Here is a 19,315-nt window from a genome sequence, read left to right as displayed (position 1 = left end):
GCGTGCTGACGCTCACATGAAAAGCAAAGGGCTGGTAGGATTGCCATCGCTGATTGGACATATCCTTAGAGGTTTAATCGCACGACCTTGTGTCGCCAATTGCCCCCCACCCTCTAACCCATTGCCCCGAAAAAAAACCCCATTGCCCCGCCCTCCCCCTGACCAATCGGAAAGCAAACAGACTCTTTGTTACCTGATTGGATGATTCTTGACAGCCAGTCAAACAGCCCTTCCCCCTTCCCCCCCCATCAACAATATTTTTAAAATAATAAATAAAAGAAGTACTTAACACCCCTATGATTTTTTCCCCCAGGTGTGTCCTGGAGATTAACCTTTAATTTTTGGAGACTAATTCTTGGCAACCCTAACCTGCGCGAGAGGGACACAACAGAAACGTACCACACTAATGACTTTTGATTTTAATTCCCTTTCGCAAAACAAGGGGAAGTTTTTTTTTTAACCTCCACCAAAAATAAACCAGGCTTATTGAATGAACAAGATTAAAGCGAGTCCCCTTTCGGTGGGGCAGGGTGTGAGAGAGGGGTGGAACTGTTGTTGATGGTGTTGGTTTTCCAGAGGGAAGGCAGAGTGGGCGAGCATTTCCTGGAGAGGGAGGGGGGCAGGAAGTGGCTGTGTGCATCTTTGCAGATTGTGCTTGAAGATGGAGGATCCAGAGATGCAGCTGAAAGTTAAGAAGGGTGAGAGCTTCATTTACACAAAATAAAACCTTGAGGGAGGGGGGTGGGGAAGCTTTGAGCAGCTGCAGTCAAAAAGGGGGGCAAGGAACCAGAATCAGGTACAAAGACAGAGAGTAAGGGGTTAAGGGCAGCTGCTCAGACTGTCATTTGGCCATCTTGCCTTTATTAGCCGAGGCATAGAATACAAGAGCAGGGGGGTTATGCTTGAACTGTATAAAACGCTAGTTAGGCTGCAGCTAGAGCACTGTGTGCAGTTCTGGTCAGCACATTACAGGAAGAATGTGATTGCACTAGAGAGGGTGCAAAGGAGATTTAAAGAAAGACTTGCATTTCTATAGCGCCTTTCATGACCACCGGATGTCTCAAAGTGCTTTACAGCCAATGAAGTACTTTTTGAAGCATAGTAACTGTTGCAATGTGGGAAACGCGGCAAACAATTTGCGCACAGCAAGCTCCCACAAACTGCAATGTGATAATGACCAGATAATCTGTTTTGGTGATGTTGATTTTTAGGGATAAATATTGGCCCCAGTTCTTCTTCGAAGTAGTGCTATGGGGTCTTTTACATCCACCTGAGAGAGCAGACGGGGCCTCGGTTTTAACGTCTCATCTGAAAGTCGACACTGCCGACAGTGCAGCGCCCCCTCAGCACTGCACTGGGCGGCGTGTCAGCCTAGCTTTTTGTGCTCAAGTGCCTGGGGTGGGACTCGGAACCCACAACCTTCTGACTCAGAGGCGGGTGTGCCACCCACTGAGCCACAGCTGACACTAGATTTACGAGAATGTTGCCAAGACGGGAGAATTTTAGCTTTGAGGAGAGGTTGGATAGGCTGGGGTTGTTTTCTTTGGAACAGAGGAGGCTGAGGGAGGATTTAATTGAGGTGTATAAAATTATGAGGGGCCTAGATAGAGTGGATAGGAAGGATTTACTTCCCTTCGCAGTGAGGTCAATAACCAGGGGGCATAGATTTAAAGTAATTGGTGGAAGGATTAGAGGGGAGTTGAGGAGAACTTTCTTCACCCAGAGGGTGGTGGGGGTCTGGAACTCACTGCCTGAGAGGGTGGTCGAGGCAGAAACCCTCATCACATTTAAACAGTACTTGGATATGCACTTGAAGTGCCGTAACCTGCAGGGCTACGGGCCGAGAGCTGGAAAGTGGGATTAGGCTGGAGAGCTCTTTTTCGGCCGGCACAGACACGATGGGCCAAATGGCCTCCTCCTGTGCCATAAATTTCTATGAGTCTAAGTGGATTTCTACAGGGATCGATGATGTTGGCTATTTACATAAATGATTTGGACTCTGGAATCGGAAGTGCAATTTTGAAACTGGGGGAGTGTAGTTAATACAGAGGAGGACTACCACAAAATACAGGAAGATGTTCATAAGCTTGGTGTGTAATTGGCAAATGAACTTCAATATAGATAAGTGTGAGGTGGTACATTATGGTAGGAAGAATAAAGAGGCCACATACTGCTTGGAAAATAAGTGTCTTAAGTGGGGCAGAGGGATCTGGGAGTACAGATACACAAATCACTAAAAGTAGCGACACCGGCTAATAAGGCCATAAAAAAAGCAAACCAAACACTGAGGTTCATTTCTAGAGGGATAGAATTGAAAAGTAGAGAAGTGATGTTAAACTTGTATCGAACCTTGGTTAGACCACACTTGGACTGTGCACAGTTCTGGCCTCCATATTATAAAAAGGATATAGAGGCACGGGAGAAGGTGCAAAAAAGATTTACTACAGTAGAATGATTTCAATCCATTCCTTTTTTTTCCAATGATAAAATGTAGTGTGGAGAAGATGTCCTCTGTTTGATATTTGTAGTGAGATTGTTTTTTTATGAACTCACTGCCGACAGCGCATAGTTATTGTTGAAGAAAGACTTGCATTTATACAGCGCCTTTCACGACCTCCGGAGGTCCCAAAACGCTTTACAGCCAATGAAGTACTTTTTGAAATGCAGTCACTGCTGTAATGTGGTATATTCAAGACTGAGCTCGATAGATTTTTGGATACCAAGGGAATCAAGGGATATGGAGATTGGGCGGGATGGTGGAGTTGAGGTCGAAGATCAGCCATGATCTTATTGAATCACGTACGGCCTACTCCTGCTCCTAATTCTTATGTTCTTATGAAACGTGGCAGCCAATTTGCGCACAGCAAGGTCCCACAAACAGCAATGCGATAATGACCAGATCATCTTTTTTTAGTGATGGTGGTTGAGGGATAAATATTGGCCCCAGGACGCTTCCCTGTTCTTCGAATAGTGCTGTGGAATATTTTACATCCACTTGTAGGGTTTGTGATCCCTGGTCAGGTATGGCACAGACTCAGTAAAGATTAGATTTCGGGCTAATGTTCTCTCCCTCCGGTTCGATCTGGGTTTGGTACAGGTTTCGTGCCCCCTGGGCAGGATTGGCACGGGTTAGATGTGGGGCTAGAGCTCCCAGGTTTTGCATCAAGCTCGCTGTAGAGGTGACACGAAGCAGGTGACAGTGTGTGGCTTGTGGTGACGCACGCTCGCTGAATCTCGATGTACCAGCAAGGACATTGTCACGTGTTCAAATCTCACCGCCTCGCCCACCCTCCCTATCTCTACAACCTCCTCCAGCCCTACAACCCTCTGAGATCACTGCGCTCCTCCAATTCTGGCCTCTTGCGCATCCCCGATTTCCATCACTCCACCATTGGCGGCCGTGCCTTCAGCTGCCTGGGCCCTAAGCTCTGGAATTCCCTCCCTAAACCTCTCCGCCTCTCTCTCCTCCTTTAAGACGCTCCTTAAAACCGACCTCTTTGACCAAGCTTTTGGTCACCTGTCCTAATATCTCCTTATGTGGCTCGGTCTCCATTTTCTTTTCTGGTAACACTCCCGTGAAGTGCCTCGGGATCCTTTACTACGTTAAAGGCGCTATATAAATGCAAGTTGTTATTGTTATCTCGATATACTGTGCCGGTTAAATCGTGCGGTGCTGCCTTCCCGAGAGCGGGGCAGCCCCGTGAATCACACCTGGTCTAACTCCTGAGTTCTCATCCAGTTACAGATAAATTCACAGAGAGTATGTACTTCTTGGCCAACGAGCCCTCGGTGGCTCTGTACCGACTCCAGGAGCACGTGCGCCGATCCCTCCCGGAGCTGGTGCAGCACAAGGTGAGGAGAGCGTGAGTGCCGGGGAATTATTGGCTTGCAATTCAGTTATACCTGCTCCAATTCTGATTGTCCAGTACCAGCAGGAAATAACCAGTCAGATCGTCCGCACCCGCTCCTTCACCCCTCCTCCTCCCCCTCCCCCCTCCCCTCCCCCTCCCCCCTCCCCTCCCCTCCTCTCCTCCCCTCCCCCCTCCCCTCCCCTCCCCTCTCCCCCCCCTCCTCCTTCCCCCCTCCCCTCCCCCCTCCTCCTCCCCCCTCCTCCTCCTCTCCCCCTCCTCCATCCTCCTCCTCCCCCCTCCCCTCCCCCCCTCCCCCTCCCCCCCTCCCCCTCTCCCCCTCTCCCCCTCCCCCTCCCTCCCCCCTCCCTCCCCCTCCTCCCCCCCTCCTCCCCCCCTCCCTCCCCCCCTCCTCCCTCCCTCCCCCCCTCCTCCCCTCCCTCTCCTCCCCCCTCCCTCCCCTCCTCCCCCCCCCTCCCTCGCCCCCCCTCCCCCCCTCCTCGCCCCCCCTCCCTCGCCCCCCCTCCCTCGCCCCCCCTCCCCCCCTCCCTCGCTCCCCCTCCCCCCTCCCTCGCCCCCCTCCCTCGCCCCCCCTCCCTCGCCCCCCTCCCTCGCCCCCCTCCTCCTCGCCCCCTCCTCCATCCTCTCCCCCCTCCTCCATCCTCCCCCCTCCTCCATCCTCCCCCCCTTCTCCATCCTCCTCCTCCCCCCCCCCTCCATCCTCCTCCTCCCCCCCCCCATCCTCCTCCTCCCCCCCCCTCCATCCTCCTCCTCCCCCCTCCTCCTCCCCCCCCTCCTCCTCCCCCCTCCTCCTCCCCCCCCTCCTCCTCCCCCCTCCTCCTCCCCCCCCTCCTCCTCCCCCCCTCCTCCTCCCCCCCTCCTCCTCCCCCCCCTCCTCCTCCCCCCCTCCTCCTCCCCCCCTCCTCCTCCCCCCCTCCTCCTCCCCCCCTCCTCCTCCCCCCCCTCCTCCTCCCCCCCCTCCTCCTCTCCCCCTCCTCCTCTCCCCCTCCTCCTCTCCCCCTCCTCCTCCCCCCCTCCTCCTCCCCCCCTCCTCCTCCCCCCTCCATCCTCCTCCATCCTCCTCCTTCCCCCCTCCTCCATCCTCCTCCTTCCCCCCCTCCATCCTCCTCCTTCCCCCCCCCTCCATCCTCCTCCTTCCCCCCCCCTCCATCCTCCTCCTTCCCCCCCTCCTCCATCCTCCTCCTTCCCCCCTCCTCCTCTTCCTCCCTGCCTTCCTCCTACTCCTCCCCCCTCCCCACCTTCTCACCCCCCCCCGCTCCTCCCCACTAATAGGTAATCGGTGTTGGCAAAAGCTATTTGACTGCAGGAGCCATCATTGCCGACCCTGCTCTACACAATTGTGAGCTTTGCAGCAGGACTTCCTGGGCAGTAACCATGAGCAGGCCTGTTTCTGATTTTTTTTTTTTTTTACCCCTTCCTTCCCCGCACTTTTGTTACCCCAAAGGCACCGAAACCCGACCACATTGTCCCCTGCTGTTAGTCCTGGCTGGGATCAGCCAGACAGGTTGAAGCCGCGGAAAATGTCCCGGTTTGTGCTGAGCCGCCAGGGACAGCATCAGGTTCTCCTGCTATAGGGATGTTGGCACCTTGCAGATCGCTAACCCCCCCCACACCCCCCGCCCCACCATGTAACTGACTGGGGAGCAGCAGAATAACGGGGGTAAGGTGGGCAGTGATGTTTTCCTCCCCCCTTCACGAGTTCACCAGTCCCGTCCGTGTGCTGACGGTCAGGCTGTTTACGCCGGGAGGGAGAACCGCACAACTGGGGGTCGGCTGCAATCCTCGTGTGTTTCCCAACCCCAATTTTTTTCTTCTCCTTTCCTGAAGCCTCATACTCAATAACTAGGGTGGAACTGCTGGACTCCACAGGAAGCACCGGGTTGAGTTTAACAGTTGATGCATCTGTTAATGTTTAATGCCTTTGTTACTACAGGGTTATAGCCTGTGAAACCCAGGCAGAGAGGACCTGTGGGAAGGAGGGAGGAGAACAGTAGGAGTGTGTTTGTGTGTGTGTGTGCTAGGCCAATGTAGCAGAGCCTGGTCTCCAATCGTCTTGGATCCCCTTGACATTGGACCAAGACCTTGCTCTGTCAAGGCCGTGTGGTAGCTGGTGTGCAACGGCCACCCATGTTAAAAGAATTCACGCACAGGCATCTTCCACCCTTTAAAATGAAGTTCGGGGCCTGGAACGTCAGGACCCTCATGGACAACCCCAACAGCGACAGAGACTGTAGGTCCCGCATTGGACTCATCAGTCACCTGAGAACTCATTTTTAGTGTGGAACAAGTCATCCTCGGTTCCGAGGGACTGCCTAAGAAGAAGAAGCAGTGTGTAAAAGCACCTCTACACAGCAAACACACAATCACATGCGGGTAACAGCACTCTCACAGTCACACGCGAATGACAGTATACTCACGATCACCCGCGGGAGTCACGCAATCAATCGCGGGTAAATGCCCTCGCACAGTCACACACACACACACACACACACACACACACACACACAGTCCCACGCAGTCCCACGCAGTCCCACGCAGTCACACGCACACGCACTCGCACTCGCACTCGCACTCGCACATTCACACTCACACACACACACAGACACAGTCTCTCACACACACACGCACACACTCACACTCACACTCACACTCACACTCACACTCACTCACACACACAGTCTCACACACACGCACTCTCACACACACACACACACACTCACACTCACATTCAGATATTGTTTTGTGTCGGTACCCCAGTCGCATGGAAACCGTCCCACAATGTAAATGGGGCTGATTTTATGGGCACGCGGAGCCCCGGTGTGTTAACAGTGACAGTTCTGCTCAGAGTAGCTCCATGAAAGGGACCTAAAAAAGGATCCCTCAGCCTCAAAGTAAAATGATGTCTGTTTAATCAGCAGGGTTGGCCTTGTTAGATCCGCATGCTTTTGTTTCCCCTGCAGACAGACATGCAAGGCGTGGAGGAACAGTGCCAAGGTGCGATATATACCGTCGAATACGCCTGCAGGTGAGACTCCTCGGCGGAGAAAGAGGTTGAAGGAATGTTTTCAACGTGTACTGAGCGCAAGTTGCCCGCTTCGACCCCAGTCTGTGCTACGTAAGCTGATTGCAGCGGGGTGTGACAGTAGGAGATGCTATAATAGCACTTGGCTCCAATAAGGTTGGATTCCCCCTCCAGATGTCTGTCCAGTGACCTCTGTTGGAGAGCGCGTCCATGTACGGGCAGCGGATAAAAAACGCATTTTACTGGCCTGTGAAGCTCCCATTGTCGAATAGCCAGCCAGCACTCACTGACTGGCTTTGACTTGCGTGCCTAGGTGGGGTACTGGTGTGCATCCCAAGTCTGTGGAAGTTGAACTCCAGCAGGGGGCACCGCCTTCAAGGGAGGCGGGGAGAAATATCTGTAACCCCTTCTAATCGAGCCATATACAGAGACTGTACTGTGAATGGATGTCTTTATTCTTATGCACATCAAGGTGAGGGATGTTGGTGCCAGAGGATGGAACACTTGCCCAGTTTGGGGACATAATCTCACCATCAAGAACTCTCGTTTCAGGTACAGCACGGTTTAGATACAGAGTAAAGCTCCCTCTACACTGTCCCATCAAACACTCCCAGGGCAGGTACAGCACGGGTTAGATACAGAATAAAGCTCCCTCTGCACTGTCTCATCAAACACTCCCAGGGCAGGTACAGCACGGGTTAGATACAGAGTAAAGCTCCCTCTACACTGTCCCATCAAACACTCCCAGGGCAGGTACAGCACGGGTTAGATACAGAGTAAATCTCCCTCTACACTGTCTCATCAAACACTCCCAGGGCAGGTATAGCACGGTTTAGATACAGAGTAAAGCTCCCTCTACACTGTCCCATCAAACACTCCCAGGGCAGGTACAGCACGGGTTAGATACAGAGTAAAGCTCCCTCTACACTGTCCCATCAAACACTCCCAGGGCAGGTACAGCATGGGTTAGATACAGAGTAAAGCTCCCTCTCCACTGTCCCATCCAACACTCCCAGGGCAGCTACAGCACGGGTTAGATACAGAGTAAAGCTCCCTCTACACTGTCCCCTCAAACACTCCCAGGGCAGGTACAGCACAGGTTAGATACAGAGTAAAGCTCCTTCTGCACTGTCCCATCAAACACTCCCAGGGCAGGTACAGCACGGGTTAGATACAGAGTAAAGCTCCCTCTCCACTGTCCCATCCAACACTCCCAGGGCAGCTACAGCACGGGTTAGATACAGAGTAAAGCTCCCTCTACACTGTCCCCTCAAACACTCCCAGGGCAGGTACAGCACGGGTTAGATACAGAGTAAAGCTCCTTCTGCACTGTCCCATCAAACACTCCCAGGGCAGGGACAGCACGGGTTAGATACAGAGTAAAGCTCCCAACAGTGTGACTCTGATCTGCACCAGTGTGGCATTTTTCCATTTCACCCATCAACTCTCTTGTCTCTGAGTGATATTGGCAAATGGTGTCAGTTTTGTGTTGTGGGTCCATAACCCCTGGGGCCTGGCCCTGGGTTGAGACTCATTTACATAGCAACCTTACGGCCAACAAACCTAGGAGACAGGGATAACTATTGGCCAGGACACCAGGGAGAACTCTGCTTTTCTACGAATATTGCCGTGGAATCTATTACGTCCACCTCAGAGGGCAGACAGAACCTCGGTTTAACGTCTCATTCAAAAGACTGCACCTCCAACGGTGCGGCACTCCCTCAGCACTGCACTGGAGTGTCAGCCCAGATTTTTGTGCTCAGGTCCCTGGAGTGGGGACTCGAACCCGCAACCTTCTGACTCCGAGGCAAGAGCGCTACCCACTGAGCCACAGCTGACACCTATCCTGAAAGGGTTAATTCTGCCTTTTTTTCTTCCCCCACTCCCTCTGTAGCGCGGTGAAAAGCATGTCCAACAGTGGGGCCTACTTCAAGAACATCGAGGGGCTGCTCCGACAAGCCATCAGCATCAAGGACCAGATGAGCTCTCTGCAGAGCCGCAGGTACTGTGAGGGCCGTGGGTTCTGCTTGGTGCGCCCATTGTTTCCATCCTCTATCCTTTCATTTTGATCATTCCACCGTCAGTTTGGGTCAGTGTGTGTCGGGGGCGGGGGAGTCATTAAAAGCAGCACACCAGACCTGGGTAGTCATGGAGGTTTATTGTATTGTGGCGAGGTTAGAATTGGACTTGAAACCAGCCGGCCTGACTAAAATGACCTCTCAACTTTAGAAGAAAAAAAAAATCACTTCACAGCGCCACTCAATGGCCAGAACCTGCATCTGTAGCGTGACAGTTTACATAGGAAAATTTAATGGGAAATGTTGACATAGCAATTTACAGTGGCACACGTTGACAGAAAGGCGTGGCCAAAAATAAGATAGCAACAACAACTTGACTGCATGGCACCTTTAACACATCAAAATATCCTGAGGCGCTTCGGAAAGGTGTCATTTAGAAAAAAAGAATGGGCCTCCGAACCAAAGGAGGACGTGTATTAAGAGGGGTGACCAAAATGGGTGGTGAAGGAGGAGAGGGAGATGGAGACGAAAAGTCGAAAGGGCTGTAGGGAGGGTATTCGAGGGCGTGGGGTCGAGGTGTCTGAAGGCACGGCCGCCAATGTTGGGGCGCAGGGCGAGGGGGATGTGCAAGAGGCCTAAATCGGAGGAAGGGAGTGTTTGTGAAGGGAGAATTGTAGGGCTGGAGGTTAGAGAGAGAGGGGTAAAGGTCATTGAGGGAATATAAACATGAGAATTTTTAATTTGAGGCATCCTCAGGGGAACAGGCACCATTGTAGCTCAGGGATGACAATATATATCAATGATTTGGATGAGGGAACCAAATGTAATATTTCCAAGTTTGCTGATGACACGAAACTAGGTGGGGTTGTGAGGAGGATACAAAGAGGCTTCAAGGTGATTTAGACAAGTTGAGTGAGTGGGCAAATACATGGCAGATGCAGTATAACGTGGATAAATGTGAAGTTATCCACTTCGGTAGGAAAAACAGAAAGGCAGAGTATTATTTAAATAGTGATAGATTGGGAAATGTTGAAATACAGAGGGACCTGGGTGTCCTTGTACACCAGTCACTGAAAGCAAACATGCAGGTGCAGCAAGCAAATGATATATTGGCCTTCATTGCAAGAGGATTTGAGTACAGGAGCAAGGATGTCTTACTACAGTTATACAGGGCCTTGATGAGACCACACCTGGAGTACTGTGTGCGGTTTTGGTCTCCTTACCTAAGAAAGGATATACTTGCCATAGAGGGAGTGCAGCGAAGGTTCACCAGACTGATTCCTAGGATGGCAGGACTGTCGTATGAGGAGAGATTGGGTCGACTAGGCTTGTATTCACTAGAGTTTAGAAGAATGAGGGGGGTCTCATTGAAATGTATAAAATTCTGACAGGGCTAGACAGACTGGATGCAGGGAGGATGTTTCCCCTGGCTGGGGGGGGGGGTCTAGAATGAAGGGTCACAGTCTCAGGATACGGGGTAGGACATTTAGGACTGAGATGAGGAGAAATTTCTTCACTCAGAGGGTGGTGAACCTGTGGAATTCTCTACCACAGAAGGCTGTGGAGGCCAAGTCACTGAATATATTTAAGGAGATAGATAGATTTCTAGACATAAAAGGCATCAAGGGGTATGGGGAGCGAGCGGGAATATGGTATTGAGATAGAGGATCAGCCAGGATCGCGTTGAATGGCGGAGCAGGCTCGAAGGGCTGAATGGCCGACTCCTGCTCCTATGTTTCTATGATGAGTGGCAGAGTTTTGGATGAGCTGAAGTTCACGGCGGGTGGAGGAGAAGGCGAGGTGAGCAGATCGTTGGACTAGTCATGAGGCAGAACCTCATTCCTTTGATGGCCTTGCTGTGCAGTGTTCACCCCGTGACGTGCAGAGTTGGATATCTAGCGGCGTAGCTGGGTTTCTGCGGGGTCATCAGACGAGTGGCAGATGGGACCTTAAAATTTTTTTATTTCCCCCATGCGTCACATCCGCTTCGTGTCAGCAGCATCAGTGATGCCATCTCAGGGAAGGTGCGGCAGAGAGACTGCGGGTGCTGCTGGGATTTTTTTCCTCATTGCCCATCGCAACTCTTCCCCCTCGCCCCAATGTGCTATAAAAATCTCAGTAGTACATTAAAATGCACATCGGATATTTTGGAGTCTTCCCGCTGGTCCGTGCGTTAGGGGGGATTTCGTAGGCGGTATGCACTGCGATTCCCAACGGGCGCGACCGGCGGGCATTTCTCCCTGCCCACCCCCACCCACCCAGCAAGAACACGTGACAAATTACCCCTCTGTGACTCATCCCGCTACATTTTAGGGCTCACCGGGTGGGTCTTCCCAGCTGCCAGCCTCAGTCTGTCGTCGGTGTTGCCAACGGCTGCCCGAGACCCACTCAGCGGCACCGGCATTGGCGCAGTCCGCAAGGCGGCCGTACAGCACGGAGCATCAGAGCTGAGGTTGATTTCTTGCCGTTGCGAACGTGCTTGTAAGTTGCTTGTAGCATTGTCTACGGTCAGTTGACGAATATAAGTTTTATTTTACATACAAAATGAAGGGCGGTTCTGAGGAAAGAAATAATCACTTTGCAGCGCCACTTAAGGGCCAGAGCCTGCAAGTACAGCGTGACAGTTGACATAGGAAAATTGAATGGGAAATGTTGACATAGCAATTTACAATGGTACGCGTTGACAGAAAGGCGTGACCAAAAATAAGTGACGACAGAAAGTGAGTTTTCTTGACGGTTTTTAATAAGATACAGAGAAAAATATGCTACAAAGATGATGGCGGTGATGTGCTGATTTAATGAAACCCCCCTGGGAGGCCTGTTTAGTTTGATGTATTGAGTTTTAATATTTTATTTTGTAGCTGTTTCTTAGTCCTGTGAGTACTGAGTGTCTATTACAGCATAAAGTGGCATCCTTTTTATATTGTGTGTGTGTGTAACCCCTTTACACCTCTTCCTGTGTCCCGTACTCCCATCAGCCTCACGAGCAGTCCTGCATCTAAATTATTTAGGTGTGGGGGGGAATGGTGGGGAGGGTGTGGGTGGGAAACCGTGATAAACCTCTGTGCAGAGACACTTGGATTGTGTCAAACCATCCAGACATTCATGCTCCTCAGTCAAGACAAACCTTTTGCTCAGTAAAAGGCTTACTTGAATGAGGGAAGAAAGTGGAACTGCTTTCTGGAGTCAGTGTTGTATTGATGGTGCATCTGCTGGGGAGGCCCCAGGAGCTCTTTAACTTCAGGTTTTGAAGAAATTAAAGCAGTCGGTCCACCCCTCTCCCCCCTTCAACCTCTTCTGAACAAGTCCTCTTTTGCTGGGGTCCTGTTCTGTGGGAGCTGCCCCTGTCCACTTATACCTCCCTACAAGCGGCCGTTCTTCATGAGCGAGCCTCGGGAACGAGTGTCAGGAAGTTATTCGACTGTGGGGGGGCATTGCACCGGAGCTCTATCCTGTCCTCCCCCCTGCGTCCACATGCACTTTGCAACAGAAGGTCACTGAACTGCAATGAAGGGCAGAAATTCTGGCTGACGATAATGGAGTCAATGACTAATCATGGCAATCAATCTCTTATCAATGAGTCGACAACAGACCCAGAGATTGAGTGGAATGGGCCGATACTCTCTGGAGTTTCGAAGAATGAGAGGTGATCTCATTGAAATGTACAAGATTCTGAGGGGCATTGACAGGGTAGATGCTGAGAGGCTGTTCCCCCCTGGCTGGAGAGTCTAGAACCAGGGGGCATAGTCTTGGGATAGGGGTGCGCCATTTAGGACTGAGATGAGGAGAAATTTCTTCACTCAGAGGGTGGTGAATCTTTGGAATTCTCTACCCCAGGGGGCTGTGGAGGCTCAGTCGTTGAGTATATTCAAGACTGAGCTCGATAGATATTTGGATACTAAGAGAATCGAGGGATATGGGGATCGGGCGGGAAGGTGGAGTTGAGGTCGAAGATCAGCCATGATCTTATTGAATGGCGGAGCAGGCTCGAGGGGCCATACGGCCTACTCCTGCTCCTAATTCTTATGTTCTTGAGGCGAGTGGTGGAGAGCTTTGGGAACCAGAGGTCCAAAGTCACCTTTTTCTTCCCAAGCGTGTTACACTCACCACACGCCATGTCTCAAGTTACTCGTATACTGACCTCCTAAAATGTTATTTTCTGAATGAAATCTTATCCATCTCGACCCCAAGCATTTGTGGGCTGATAGATCGCCAGAGTCTAAAGGGCAGACGAGATTGCGATGCGCGGCAGGGTGAAGCTCCTGCCCCGCTTGTAACTGGATTTTAAATGCACAATGTTAAAATGCACCCTCAGTACTCCAGTGTTTATGTTGCACTTCCATTTTAGTTTTTATTTACCCTTCGCTGCATGCAGCTTTAGTGATGTGAGTGTCTGTTACAGTTCCATTGTTACACAGGCAGTTCCTGAACCTCCCTCCTTCTCTTCTTCCTGAGTGCAGAGCCAAGCGTGCACCCCTCCCTTTCCAGGTTAGTACTGCTGAAATCGGGGGCACAAGCAAAAATCTAGTGCCAGGCTTGGGGCCTACTCGGCCTCGAGTACAGTTGAATCTTGATGAATACTTTGGCCACCGCAGACCTTCCAACGTGCCATCTTTTCCGAGCCATCTCCTCAAATGATTTAATCGTTATATACTTGTCTTTGTTTACTGGTATACTTTGTATCAAACCGATTAGTGGCAGCTCAAAGCTTCTGTGGGCCTAAAGCAGCCGCTGAATCACCGGCCAATTTGGTTAACTCAAGCCTTTGGTACTTGGTCTTATTGTCGCTCGAATGGAATTTACCTCAAGGTTGGAAGGTCTGCTCTTGTGCCAAGGTTTATATTTTTTCTCTCCCATTTTCCTCCTCCCACAGGCTGTTCAATCGCCCCACGATCAGTAGGTGGGCACGCGGGTGCAGGGACAACAACAGCACAGTCCGGCTGACCGTCTTGCATGATTGTCGCGCAAGAGAGACTGGCACCATTCTGTTATTTTTTCTTTATATTCGTTCGTGGGATGTGGACGTCGCTGGCAAGGCCGGCATTTATTGCCCATTCCTAATTGCCCCTTGAGAAGGTGGTGGTGAGCCGCCGCCTTGAACCGCCGCAGTCCGTGTGGTGAAGATACTCCCACAGTGCTGTTAGGGAGGGAGTTCCAGGATTTTGACCCAGCGACGATGAAGGAACGGCGATATATTTCCAAGTCAGGATGGTGTGTGACTTGGAGGGAAACTTGGAGGTGGTGGTGTTCCCATGCGCCTGCTGCCCTTGTCCTTCTAGGTGGTAGAGGTCGCGGGTTTGGGAGGTGCTGCTGAAGAAGCCTTGGTGAATTGCTGCAGTGCATCTTGTAGATGGTACACACTGCAGCCACGGTGCGCCGGTGGTGGAGGGAGTGAATTTTAAGGTGATGGATGCGAAGCTGAGGTGTAGGGGCGAGGGCCTCCATGCAGGAAAGGTCGATAGCAATGCTCCCCCTAACTTTGGTTTTGGGTGAGCGGCCCATTCACCGTTTTCGTGCATGCACGAACTTTAACATTGGCAAAAGCCAGTCCCGGGCTGCGCGGGACCAGCAGAGAGCTGGGCGGCCACACAGCTTAGAGGGAACGTCGGTCGAAAGGGGTGGAGGAGGAGATGAGGTAAAATCGAGAAGTGATGACACCAAGCTTGGGTTTCAAAAGGCCGTAGATAGGAGGAGGAGGAGGAGAAAGGGAAGAATGAGGGGGCTGGGGAGTTCTACGGTTTTGAGGTCCCGAGAGAGAATGAGTTAAGAGCGACGAGTCTCGATTGGAGTGCAGGGAGAGCTTAGGGTTGCCAACTCTGGTTGGATGGTTCCTGGAGGTTTTCTTCTCTCCCCCCCCCCCCGCCGCTCCCGCCATTGGTCACCCAACACGTCCATCCTCAGCGCTCCACCTCCCTGCGGCCAATGGGAAACATATAGAAACATAGAAGATAGGAGCAGGAGTCGGCCATTCGGCCCCTCGAGCCTGCTCTGCCATTTAATGAGATCATGGCTGATCATCCAAATTCAGTACCCTGTCCCTGCTTTCTCCCCATATCCCTTGATCCCTTTAGCCTTAAGAAATATATCCAACTCCTTCTTGAATATATTTAATAGGTTGGCCTCCACTGCCTTCTGTGGTAGAGAATTCCACAGGTTCACCACTCTCTGGGTGAAGAAATTCCTCCTCATCTCTGTCCTAAATGGCTTACCCCTTATCCTTAGACTGTGACCCCTGGTTCTGGAATTCCCGACCATCGGGAACATCCTTCCTGCATCTAGTCTGTCTAGTCCTGTTAGAATTTTATAAGTTTCAATGAGATCCCCTCTCATTTTTCTAAACTCCAGCGGATATAAGCCCAATCGACCCAATCTCTCCTCATACGTCATTCCTGCCATCCCAGGTATCAGCCTGGTGAATCTTCGCTGCACTCCCTCCATGGCAAGAACATCCTTCCTCAGATAAGGCGACCAAAACTGCACACAATACTCAAGGTGTGGTCTCACCAAGGCCCTGTACAACTGTAGCAAGACATCCTTGTTCCTGTACTCGAATCCTCTCGCTATGAAGGCCAACATACCATTTGCAAACGGGCTCTTCATTCACCCGATTGGAGGATGCTTAACTGTCCGTCAAACAGCCCTTTTTTAAACCGTCTCTCAATATTTTTACAACTAATAAATGTTCAACGGTAATGGAACAAAAAAAAAACGCACACAATTTTTGTTTAACGTCCCTTTGACTTTTCTCCTGGGTGTTGCTGGCAGCAGGGGCCTGGTGATTCATTTTTTAAATCCTGGAGGGTTGCCAACCCCCAGGGAGAGAGAGCGCGTGGGATGCGGCATTTCGAATTTAGGAGATGAAATTTGACGGAGCATTAACCAACAAAGTGGAGAAGAAAACGAGAGTGATGGAGGGGGAGTCCGGAACCAGGGGTCACAGTCTAAGGATAAGGGGTAAGCCATTTAGGACAGAGATGAGGAGGAATTTCTTCACCCAGAGAGTGGTGAACCTGTAGAATTCTCTACCACAGAAGGCAGTTGAGGCCAACTTATTAAATATATTCAAGAAGGAGTTGGATATATTTCTTAAGGCTAAAGGGATCAAGGGGTATGGGGAGAAAGCAGGGACAGGGTACTGAGTTTGGATGATCAGCCATGATCTCATTGAATGGCGGAGCAGGCTCGAGGGGCCGAATGGCCGACTCCTGCTCCTATCTTCTATGTTTCTATGGTTGTGACTGAGAGAGGTCGCAGGTAGAGGTGAGGGAAGCACGGCCTGTCGGGCAGCAAGGGGAGCTAAGCTGTACTGCCCCTCCCCCCCAGCTAGTCGGTGGGAGATCGTTGAACCCTCCCGAGACCCTCGGTGGTGAAAGTGATACATACCGTGCCGCTCCGCCAGAATTGAAGGAGATTGACCAGCGATGAGCCGCTGGTGAATGAAGGGGAGAAAGGAGGTGGGGGAGGGGGTAACATGGAGGGCGGCTTCAACCTGGTGACACGAGGACTAAACGGCAGTCATGACTAAGACCATCTATTTCCACCTCCGTAACATGGCCCGTCTCCGCCCTTGCCTCAGCTCATCCGCTGCTGAAACCCTCATCCATGCCTTTGTTACCTCTAGACTTGACTATTCCAACGCACTCCTGGCTGGCCTCCCACATTCCACCCTACGTAAACTTGAGCTCGTCCAAATCTCGGCTGCCCGTGTCCCAACTCGCACCAAGTCCCGTTCACCCATCACCCCCTGTGCTCACTGCCCCGTGTCCTTGCTCACTGCCCCGTGTCCTAACTCACACCCAGTCCCGTATCACCCCCTGTGCTCACTGCCCCGTGTCCCAACTCGCACCAAGTCCCGTTCACCCATCACCCCCTGTGCTCACTGCCCCGTGTCCTAACTCGCACCGAGTCCCGTTCACCCATCACCCCCTGTGCTCACTGCCCCGTGTCCTAACTCACACCCAGTCCTGTTCACCCATCACCCCCTGTGCTCGCTGCCCCGTGTCCTAACTCGCACCAAGTCCCGTTCACCCATCACCCCCTGTGCTCACTGCCCCGTGTCCTAACTCACACCAAGTCCCATTCACCCATCGCCCCCTGTGCTCACTGCCCCGTGTCCTAACTCGCATCAAATCCCGTTCACCCATCGCCCCCTGTGCTCGCTGACCTACATTGGCTCCCGGTTAAGCAATGCCTCAATTTTAAAATTCTCATCCTTGTTTTCAAATCCCTCCATGGCCTCGCCCCTCCCTATCTCTGTAATCTCCTTCAGCCCCACAACAACCCCCAACCCACCCCCGAGATATCTGCGCTCCTCTAATTCTGCCCTCTTGAGCATCCCCGATTTTAATCGCTCCACCATTGGTGGCCGTGCCTTCTGTTGCCTGGGCCCTAAGCTCTGGAATTCCCTCCCTAAACCTCTCCGCCTCTCTACCTCTCTTTCCTCCTTTAAGACGCTCCTTAAAACCTACCTCTTAGGCCAAGCTTTTGGTCATCTGCCCTAACTTCTCCTTATGTGGCTCGGTGTCAAATTTTGTTTTATAACACTCCTGTGCAGCGCCTTGGTATGTTTTACTACGTTAAAGTAGTAGTTATTGTTTTTTGGAATCTAGACACAAAAGGCATCAAGGGGTATGGGGAGAGAGCGGGAATATGGTATTGAGATAGAGGATCAGCCATGGTCATATTGAATGGCGGAGCAGGCTCGAAGGGCCGAATGGCCGACTCCTGCTCCTATTTTTCTATGTTTCTATGAAAGACAACTCAAATCACAGTGGAGATAAGTTGAAGGTTCCCGGCTATTTGGATCGGTGCCCAACAGACCCAACCCGTCACTGTCCGAGACGCTTGACGCTCTCTGACTGGTCAAGGGGCCAATCTTTCTTCCTTTTTGCCTCACTTTCTGTATAGGGAAAACATCAAAATAAGGGGTGGGTGGGGAGGGGGAAGGAAATTTAAATTATGCACGTGCATAGTTTATTTTTTGATTGGACAACAGTTACCATGGCATTTTTTCTTTGTCCACCACAGGAAGTGATGCAAAGAATGTCCTGAGCTTGGGTTGAAGAGAATGAGTCGTGTGAGCGCCATTCTTGTCTTCAAAAAGCCAGGTGAGCTACAGGCAAGCTGTTTGTTCTCCTTCATCCCGTCCCCCTTCCCCAAGAGCGCCTGGCCTCCACTTGACCACATGAGCAAGGCTGGAAGCTCGTCCACCCACGTGGTCGCCACTGTATCCCTTTGGAAAAACGAGCCCCTTCCTTGGGATTCCCGGAGATGTGGCTCGCGTGTCATTTGTAAATCCCCCTCCCTCCCACCCCCCACCCAGCTCGACATTGCTTTTTGCAGACATTAACATCTGTGCATAAACCTTTGTCAAAAATTAGTTCTGTTCCTTCGCCCCCCTGCTCAGCTAAAGGGGCTGCCTCTTGCTTTGATCACCAGTCTGTTCACAGTTAGCGGAGGTTGTTGGGAGCGACACTAGAATTGGCCCCAGCATCCCAGGGGTTGGGAAAGGCGGTGCGGGGACGGGGGGCGGAAATTAGCTTGGGATCTCGCTCTTAATCACTATCCAGCGATCGCTGCTGGAAAGTGTGCGTGTCCGTGTGTGTGTGGAAGCTGGGGGGGGCGGTGGGGGTGGGGAAGAGGCCACAGAGCTCAGATGCGATGCCTTCCCAAGTCAAATAGCCGGCCGATACTTGCGTTCCCCAGCACGGGTTCCGAACCTCGAGGGGGCAGGAGGGAATTGGAATTCCGAAACAAAGCCAGCTTGATTTAAATCCAAACTTATTGCAAGACACACTGTAGCGACCACTTGAAATAACAGTGTGGTAGGGTGTGCCGAGGTGTAGTGTGCTGGAGCTCCAGGTGAGGTTAGGACAGCAAGCACGGAGTGGTGCCAAATTTCCAGCCCCCAGTCTGATGCTGAGTTAGTTCATCTGACCCAGGGAAGGTGTGGGGATGCTACGATCAGCCTCGGAACCCCCCTGGGGCAGGGGGAGGGAGGGGGGGGAAGGGGGGGTGGAGGTGGAAAATCAGTCAGAGGTTCCCACTGCAGATCGCTACCCTGTGACGGCAGCTGGAAAAGGGCTCGGGTTCGGGTGTGATGCCCTACGCAGTCGAGCAGCCTGCTGGGATCGCTCGTGAAGGAGTGGTTCCCGGAGGGCAGCTGGCAGCTTCACCTTAACCTTGCATGAGTTAGTGCAATAGTCCAAAAAATATTTATATTTATTTAGCTGCAAAGGGAGTCAGTTTTCTTAGATTATAAATTAACAGCACTTTAAGTAAGACATTCTTCTCCCCATTCAGTTAACTCTACCTGCCACTGTTCTAAGTAAAAAAAAAAAAAAAAAATGCCCCGATCAGTAATCGAATGTAGTAAATTTCTCTACCTGTACATTTTTTTGGAACCA

The 19,315-nt window shown here is 51.7% G+C and overlaps 1 protein-coding gene across 9 annotated transcripts in view; it reads left to right on the top strand.

Annotated features, from left to right (window-relative positions):
• Positions 1 to 562: 562 nt before the first annotated feature.
• borcs8 (BLOC-1 related complex subunit 8) overlaps positions 563 to 19,315 on the top strand; it is a 24,444-nt gene continuing 5,691 nt past the window's right edge. The window contains exons 1-6 of one of the 9 annotated variants that reach the window (XR_015080507.1): positions 580 to 698; positions 3,740 to 3,852; positions 6,830 to 6,894; positions 8,786 to 8,893; positions 13,328 to 13,397; positions 17,937 to 18,016. Coding sequence is in view for 7 of the 9 variants with exons in the window: in XM_086004431.1 (XP_085860557.1) it covers positions 662 to 698; positions 3,740 to 3,852; positions 6,830 to 6,894; positions 8,786 to 8,893; positions 13,328 to 13,547 (543 nt within the window). In the remaining 2 variants the exon portion in view is untranslated. Of the gene's footprint in view, positions 699 to 3,739; positions 3,853 to 6,829; positions 6,895 to 8,785; positions 8,894 to 13,311; positions 14,841 to 17,936; positions 18,017 to 19,315 lie in introns of those variants that run through there. The other 8 variants (XR_015080508.1, XM_086004437.1, XM_086004431.1 and 5 more) reach the window with 8 other exon arrangements.

This window comes from Somniosus microcephalus, chromosome 13, assembly GCF_052327205.1.
Source record: "Somniosus microcephalus isolate GS21.2 chromosome 13, FLI_Smic_1.0, whole genome shotgun sequence".
Lineage (NCBI taxonomy): Eukaryota > Metazoa > Chordata > Chondrichthyes > Squaliformes > Somniosidae > Somniosus > Somniosus microcephalus.
This window is presented reverse-complemented; position numbering and strand designations above follow the sequence as displayed.